This window comes from Ailuropoda melanoleuca, unplaced genomic scaffold, assembly GCF_002007445.2.
Source record: "Ailuropoda melanoleuca isolate Jingjing unplaced genomic scaffold, ASM200744v2 unplaced-scaffold3306, whole genome shotgun sequence".
Taxonomy (NCBI): domain Eukaryota; kingdom Metazoa; phylum Chordata; class Mammalia; order Carnivora; family Ursidae; genus Ailuropoda; species Ailuropoda melanoleuca.
Window position 1 is genome coordinate 11,330 of NW_023203904.1, and position 8,508 is coordinate 19,837.

The 8,508-nt window shown below is 39.9% G+C and overlaps 1 protein-coding gene across 3 annotated transcripts in view; it reads left to right on the plus strand.

The window, feature by feature from the left end:
* LOC100464290 (rho GTPase-activating protein 20) overlaps nucleotides 1-8,104 on the plus strand; it is an 18,760-nt gene extending 10,656 nt beyond the window's left edge. For 2 of the 3 annotated variants that reach the window (XM_034651176.1, XM_034651177.1), the window contains 5 exons: nucleotides 1,539-1,714; nucleotides 3,129-3,290; nucleotides 5,889-5,998; nucleotides 6,522-6,710; nucleotides 7,993-8,104. In XM_034651176.1, the coding sequence (XP_034507067.1) occupies nucleotides 1,539-1,714; nucleotides 3,129-3,290; nucleotides 5,889-5,998; nucleotides 6,522-6,705 (632 nt within the window). In that variant the 3' untranslated portion in view covers nucleotides 6,706-6,710; nucleotides 7,993-8,104. The remainder of the gene's footprint in view (nucleotides 1-1,538; nucleotides 1,715-3,128; nucleotides 3,291-5,888; nucleotides 5,999-6,521; nucleotides 6,711-7,992) is intronic. The other variant, XM_034651178.1, reaches the window with a different exon arrangement.
* The last annotated feature ends 404 nt before the right edge of the window (nucleotides 8,105-8,508 follow it).

An 8,508-nucleotide genomic window follows, 5' to 3' on the forward strand; every position in this document is an offset into this window, starting at 1 on the left:
TCAATTTCAGGGTAAGAAGAAACAGCCTTAGTTAAGCAAAGTGGTGGCAATCCTTCATGATTTCCTACCTTCTAGAGGTTGCAAGATCAAATAGAGAATGGGAGTGATGTCTGCTTTGGGGGGAAGAGATGTCTAGACTGCCTTAGGCCCCCTGAGCTAGGAAATTACTTTCACCAAGGCTGCCATGAGCCATGCCTTGTGCTGAGTAGTACATTATATTTAGTGCAATGAGTTGTAGGCAGCAGCATTTACGTTAAAGTTGAGCAAACCGAAGCTTAACAATTTTTGAGTAATTTGTCTAAGTGGCAGAACCAGGATGCTTCTGGTTCTTAGATCCTGGTCTCTCTGATCAGGCACCATGAGTGTTGCCACCCACATGAGTGGACATGGTGACACACTCACTACATCCCAGTAAAGCCGAGTGGACAGTTGGCTAGGGGTGTTTGGTGAAATGTTGCTCATCTGTTTATCCTTCTATACCTTGGCTCCTCTGTGGACTTTTAAAGAGTTCAGTTATTTAAGCAGATTATTTAGGCAAATGTTAAGGTATCTTACAAGGGAAACACTCCTGGCTGAGCAGTAGAAACCTGAACTCAGCTTTTCACGGCCAATCACCTGTTCTTTGTAAAGCTCTTCTGCATTTCTTTGATAGGGAGTGTTGGGTAATTCTAAATCATCTCTGGAAATTGGGGGTAAATAAATACATTCATAATCCCTCATTGTTTTTCTTTTTGTATGTTTTCTTTCAAGCCTTGTACTTGTATGTGTGTGTACATACATGTATGTTTGAGTGTGTGTGAGGAATTGTATGCAATTCATTGTGGATTAGGCTCTTTTCAGTAAATATCAAACATATTTAAAAAAAAATCGCCTCTGGGTAGCTCAGTGGGGTATCACAAGAAAACACAGCCACCTGGAATCTTACCACATCACCAGCATGTAATGACTACTTCCCAGGACCCTGACTGCAGAGAGTCATGCTTGGACACGGCCCAGGGCAGAGGCACCAGAGGCTGGCTGAGAAATGGGGTCATGCAGATGGTGTCATGAAAGGCAGATCCTTTTGATGGTAGAAAGTTGAGCACTCAGAAAGCCAAAGAGGCAATCTAAGGCTGGGAGGAGACTCACTGTGAAAGCAGATGATCACCAAACTCAGCTTGATTTGAATACCAAATCTTTTAAGCCTTTAAAATCGGATCTGACACCCGATGAATCCACTGATCATACTTACCCACAGGAAGCAAACAACTGCAAGTTAAGTACCTCATGATACAGGTCAACGCGCAGTAGACGGCACTGGAAGTATTGACCCTGAGTCCGATCAGGTCTCCAGGCTTAACCATCAGTTTGCAGGATCTGGGAATAACACATTCACCATGAGGATGCTATTAGCCAATTTCAGAACATAGAGGATTTTATACAACAAATGACTCTGTTTCCCTCTTCTAACCATTGCAATGAACATACTATAAAATGGCAAGGGTGAAAATAAGGTTAAGTGAATTAAATTACTACTACTAATCTCATTTCTTCCTTAGACTCAGACCAGAATACAGTTAAAAGGCATTCTTTCAGAAACTGGGCCTTTTGGCAGAGCACCAGCCCTTGCCAGGACAACCAGTGCACAGCGCCACCTTCTGCAAAGCCAGGACAGCTCTTCGGAGTTTCCCTCACGGATGTGTGTGACAAGGACAACTGGCCCTCTGCAATTCTGGTAGGTTTTCTCATTTTGGTCTTCAATGGCCCTCCTAAGGAGGAGAAACTCTAAGAGGCCAAGTGTTCTCACCCAAACGTATCCCCAAATGGAGACATCATTAGACAGCCCCTGACTTTGGCTGAGAAGCTTTGTTACTGTTATTTCAAAGAACAGAATCCGATTTAGGTACTGCAAAGTCATGAGGCAAATACAACAGGAAAAGACATTCTTGTCCATTCCGCTTGTTTATTATTTCCACCAAGACCCACGTAGGCCTGTTCAGATTAGTCAAAATGGACTCTGTGTATGAGTCTCTGAGCATCCACCTCAGCTTCACATTCTCCCTTCATTGCCTTCCTGAACTCACATTCGTCTCAAGTCTCCTTCAGCTGAGTCTACTCAGTCTAACAACTGGAAACATCTCACACAAGCATAAAGATGTCCTCTGGCAAATATGAATCTGTTATTCCTAATGGAATATGTCAAATGAAAGCCACAGAGTTTGGCCTGTGTTGTCTCAATCTGGTGTATTGAATTGTCAGTGTTGACATTTATCGAGTATCTGGTATCTCTGCAAGCACTGTACTAGACGTACGGAATGTTCTGCAAGGTATGAAGAAATCTATCACGTTAGTTCCATGCTATGTACTACCCCAGTCCTTGCATCACAGCAAATTTAGAGGGTAGCTAGGATTGTCATCCTCTGCTCCTCACAAATGAATTAGAAAAGCCTCAGTACAGTATGTATGTGCCCCAGGTCACACAATAGGTAAGTAGCATAATAGATTTCAGATCCCTAGGATTACCTGCCTGCAGCCCTTACTATCTTTCTACACTGCAGGGAGAGGACATGAAGATTGAGCAAAAGACAATGAAAGAGTCATGCAAAGGGAATGTAATCAGAGAAGGAGAAGAGAGTTTTTGAGCCTGATTTTAAAAGAGAGAAGGAAATAGAGGAAGTAGGAATGGAGTATACAGCCACTTAAAGAGAAATAAACAAATGGGAAATGAGTATAGCAAAAAGATTTCCATACGTGGGGAAGAGCATCTATGTAAGGAAATACTGAGAAAAGAATGGTGAAGTAGGAAACAGTGATTCCACAAAGGCCTTGAAACAGAGAAGTTTGATTTAAAAGTGTAAATTCAGTGAAAAGGGAAATCTGATTTTAAAAAGTGTTTAAAATGTTTCAGTGTATGACTCTAAAATGGATTTTGGGTAGAAAATACATAGAGACACTGAAAAAAAGAACCCTAAATTGACTTTAGTCCTTCCAGCTCTAAAACATACCATCACATTCCCTCGCTCCTTCAAAAAGGAGGCAAGCTCGTGCTCTGGGCTTGTGGATACGAAATGCCATATACTTTACTTTCCTTGCTACAGGATANGGCTTGTGGATATGAAATGCCGTATACTTTACTTTTCTTGCTACAGGATATGCTTTGCTTTATCAATCAAAAAGGGCCACTCACAGAAGGCATCTTCAGAAAATCAGCCAATATGAAATCATGCAGAGTCCTAAAGGAGAAACTAAATTCTGGGGACAAAGTGAACTTGGACAGTGAATCTGTTCTTGTGGTAGCATCTGTCTTAAAGGTAGGGAAAGTTCTAGCATTATCTACACATGAGTAACTGAAGCTATGATTGGTGTACTTCATCATGACTGCCCAAGTACCACAATAGGCATAATAGACTAAGAACCTGACAAACTGAAAAACACTTCACAAAATCAAAATTTAAGGAAGCTACTTTTAAAGTAGCTTTTTAAAAGCCCCATATGTTAGAAATATTTTGTTTTCACCACACTTCGCCCTCCCCGCCTTCGCTCCTGAAGACTCCATGCAAAATACTAATGCTAATATGACTACTAGTAATAATAATAAATTTCAAAATATACACTTACACATACACAATGTTTACCAAAGCAAACATCCTCACCACCCTCCTAATGAAGGCAAAGTTTCTGAAAGAAAATTCATAGTAAACATTTGAAAATAGTTGAAGTTTACCATAGTAAGCAAATATTTGCTTTATGCTGAGTCAAAAAAGGCTCAGTGAGGCCACCAAATCATTCTTAGCCATCACGCTTCCCCCTTTCTTAATGCCTTTTACTATATAAGTTGTGTAAGGATGACTTCACCATTTGTGCCTCCTTTCAGCTTTACCATCCTTGGCATCCTTTTGTTAATATTTGTTTCATCTAGCCCACCATCCAAGGTTATAACTACATGGTAACCAGCACCTACCTTTCGCCTCTTCTTANAAATCTAACTTTTGGAGTAGATGCAACAGACAAAATTAATTTGGAATTCTGAAAAGTCAATAGATTTACGTAAAACATAGACTAATTTTGAAATGATACAGCTAAATCACAGGTATCCAGTTACATTTCTAAAAGGGGAACAGAGAAAGAAACAGAGAAATACAACAGACAAAGAATTTAATCCACCCACCTTAGCCCTTGTTAACAGCTCTGAACAAAACTACGTTAATGTAGCAATGACAGCAATCTTAGAATCTCGGTCACACTTGGGTCTTTCCTTGTCCCCCACTAATGTTCGATGATATGATAAGTAGCAAAGTCCAGAAATGACTTAGTTAACCACTACTACACTGGGGCCATAGTAATGTACACTAGTAATATACATACAGGCATCAAGAGACAGGGGAAGAATGATGATAAAGTAGGTATGCGAATAGCAAGATGAGTGTCACCCTCTGTAAGGTGCACACATGGAACTGATTTTCTAGCAAGAGTTAGTAGGTTCTTTCCTATTTCCATGTTATAAGGACAGAGTAGGAAGAGGGTAACCACTTGTGGGTATAGTTCTTAGACAGTTCGACAGTTTTCTCTTCCTAAAGTTGGCTGATCTTGGTGGAGAATCAGNCACACATGGAATTGATTTTCTAGCAAGAGTTAGTAGCTTCTTTCCTATTTCCATGTTATAAGGACAGACTAGGAAGAGGGTAACCACTTGTGGGTATAGTTCTTAGACAGTTCGAAAGTTTTCTCTTCCTAAAGTTGGCTGATCTTAGTGGAGAATCAGACTCTGCAACCTTGGCCTTGATAATATCATGTCAAACTAGCTGGAGAATTGGCCTTAACTAGAAATGAATATATCTTCAGGACCACAGTGGGTTTGCCATTAGAGTCTCGACTTTTATACAGTTAAGAAAAGGAAGAATGAAGCAATTATGAGAGTAGCTTTCTTCCAAGGAGCACACATACCTCAAGTCAGAAGACCCAGTTCTTTCCTAATATGTGTGCAAGCGCACACCTGTTTGTGTCTTGTTTCAGAAATTTTCTTGCTAGAAATAAGAGCTAGCACTGAGTCTAGAACAAGCAAAATGGGTACGTGTATTTCTGTCTAAGAAACTAATAGGATTTAGGATGGTCTATAGCCAGACCCTGTCAGTTTGTGGTAGTTTGCAAAAAAGTATGCAAAAAAATAAGTTGCAGATGATAGAAGGGAGCTTTATCTTCATTTCCACCACAGCCTAAGCTCTGCTTTTATGCTTCTAAGTTTTAGTTGGAGAAAATTCAAGCACCTGCTTCTGCATGTGCAAGTCAATGGAGAGTGAGAGCCGAGCTCCGTGTGGGTCACATTTGAATATCTGTGAAGGAAGTAGGGGCTGAACTGAGTTTTTTAACTAAATATTTTCTCTGTAATATTTCCAGTATATATNGTGCAAAAAATAAGTTGCAGGGGCGCCTGGGTGGCACAGCGGTTAAGCGTCTGCCTTCGGCTCAGGGCGTGATCCCGGGGTTATGGGATCGAGCCCCACATCAGGCTCCTNACTGAGTCTAGAACAAGCAAAATGGGTACGTGTATTTCTGTCTAAGAAACTAATAGGATTTAGGATGGTCTATAGCCAGACCCTGTCAGTTTGTGGTAGTTTGCAAAAAAGTGTGCAAAAAATAAGTTGCAGATGATAGAAGGGAGCTTTATCTTCATTTCCACCGCAGCCTAAGCTCTGCTTTTATGCTTCTAAGTTTTAGTTGGAGAAAATTCAAGAACCTGTTTCTGCATGTGCAAGTCAATGGAGAGTGAGAGCCGAGCTCCGTCTGGGTCACATTTGTATATCTGTGAAGGAAGTAGGGGCCAAACTGAGTTTTTTTAACTAAATATTTTCTCTGTAATATTTCCAATATATATTTTCTATAATATATACCTATATCTTTATCTCCATAAGGATTTTCTTCGAAATATCCAAGGAAGTATATTTTTATCTGATCTCTATGACAAATGGCTTGGTGTTATTGATCAAGGGAACGAGGAGGAGAAAATAATTGCGGCCCAGAGGTAATGAGGCAATAGTTACTCTACTCTGCTTACATCTCAAAAATACAGCCAACATACTGTTAGGAAAATATTGGCTTACATTTTGCAGCTTTGTCCACTCAAATAATGGACAATGCCAAAGAGTTTCAATTCTTCACACCCATGGAGGCCAGCTTCAGAATAGAGGCATGCCTTAGGGCTATCATTGTTCTTCTCCTGATCTTACTAACGTGGGATCCTTGGCCATTTTACACCTTCTGAATATGAGACTGTTAGACGAAATCCACTGGTCTCAGAGAAATGCTAGAACATCAACTGCCAGTGGTATGTAAGTTTTTCAAACATTTAACTAACCAGAGAGGTTTTTATCTGGTTCAGGAACTGAAGTCACTGAAACATTTCTGTATACATGCGTGCCTGGAACTCTGCTACAGTGGGTTGTGTACTAGACATACAAAGACGTACCCTGTTCCCTGTCTCTGTATTTCCAACCTCCTAAGTGGAATCACTTGCCTTATTTAAAAGTGCATTTTTCTGACCTTAGGCTTTTAGCCCAGCTGCCAAGAGCGAATTTTGTTCTCTTGCGATACCTTTTTGGAGTGTTACACAACATTGAGCAACATTCCTCATCCAATCAGATGACAACTTATAATTTATCAGTGTGTATAGCCCCAAGCATTCTTTGTCCACCTAATTCCTGCAGCTTGGAATTGGAAACAACGTCATAAGAAAGGTAATGAGAGCTCTCATTTTTGTCCCATGGCGGGGGGGCGGGGTAGAATCCCAACTCTGAACCGGAAATGTGCTTTAGTAACTCTGATGGATCAGTTTTGAAAAGTGTACATTGTCATTAGGCTCCCCTGGAGTGGCAGAGTTCTTTATCCTCCTCTGGTGGGGTCTGGAAGGGGGTGTCGTTAAGCTGGAAACTCAGAGTAGTTGAGTCACTTTTTCCCCATCCAGGAGACTAAACACTAGACTGACTAAACAAAAGAGAGAGAAGAGTCACATGATATGACAGAAAAGAACCTGGGCTTTGGAGTTTCACAAGTCAAGGTCCAACTCTCAGCCTAATCCTCGAGGGACTTGTAACCTTGGGCAAAGCCATGGTTTCCTCATTACACAATGGCGACAACACCCAGCTCCTCTGGTCATTACTGGCACGTCCTAGGTGGCTTGGGCAGTATGAGCACTCATGGCTCCAAACACATTGGCCTTCCTGTGCAAGTTGTGGCTCATTTAGAAAAATACTTGGCTACTATTTCACCTCTGCTACATCACATGGAAACTGGTAGAAGATTCCAGAACATCCTAATGGAACGACTACATGCCTAATAAGATGACAGCTCCTCCCCAAACTCACTCAGAGAGCCAGCACAAGGCAAAGCAATGCATGAGGAAGGACTGCTGTTAAACAGACAGACATGTTTTCTCTCCAGCTGCATGGGTTTTCCCTCACAAAAACCCCACAAAAATCTCTGTTTCCCAATTTTAAGATACTTCATTTAAGAAATGGATTTCATAAGTTTTTGTCTATACTTCATAAATTTTAATAAGATATTATATGTCAGTTAAGCTCAATAGAACTGGAAACAAAATTTAAAAATAAAAATAAATTATTAAAATTTAGTAAGGTAGGTTACTTTGAAAATTATCCTAGTTTTAAAGATGTAATCATTGATATCAAAATGTTAGTTATTAAGCTAGGCCACAAATTATAACTTCAGCCCACTGATGAGCAGTATTTTAAAATCTGTACCCAAAGTACACTGGAAAGTATCACTCTTTCTAAGTTATTTCTTGGAGAACTCTGATTTCTATGTATTTTTATCAACTCTGAATTTTTCTCAGAAGTCTTTCNTTATTTCTTGGAGAACTCTGATTTCTATGTATTTTTATCAACTCTGAATTTTTCTAAGAAGTCTTTCACATATTTGTTAGATCCAAGGTCTATACACAAAGTGTGATTTATAACTATGCCATATGAAACACCCCATTTTTGTCTTTTTGTGTTACAGGTTTCTCTTGTACAATTTCTTATTGAAAATTGCCTCAGAATATTTGGAGAAGACATCACTTCCCTCTTGGGAGAGAGCTCAATGAGTTGTGATAACAGTGAGAAGGCTGCAGGTACCATGAATAATTTAATTGCCTTTAGTGAGAAGCAGACAGCAAGGTTGCCAGGGGTCATGGGAGATGCTTAGACAGCGCTGTTCTGGAGCCCAGGGCATCCCCAGGGCGATGACTTCCATTTGCTCCTCCTTCTGAAGGCTGGCTCAGAGGTCAAGGGATATTTCACACTGTTGTGAGATCGAAGAAAGGATGAGATGAGGTCTCTGACTTCAAGAAGTTTCTAGTGTAGATCATAACAGCAGTAGGAGTCATCATGGTACGATACAGTATTTGGGAATTTTTTCTAACAAAATTTTAAATGGTTCCTATATATATATTATATATTAACTATATATATATAATATATAATTATGTATTTATAATATATAAATATATAAACATAGGATATTTATAATATACAA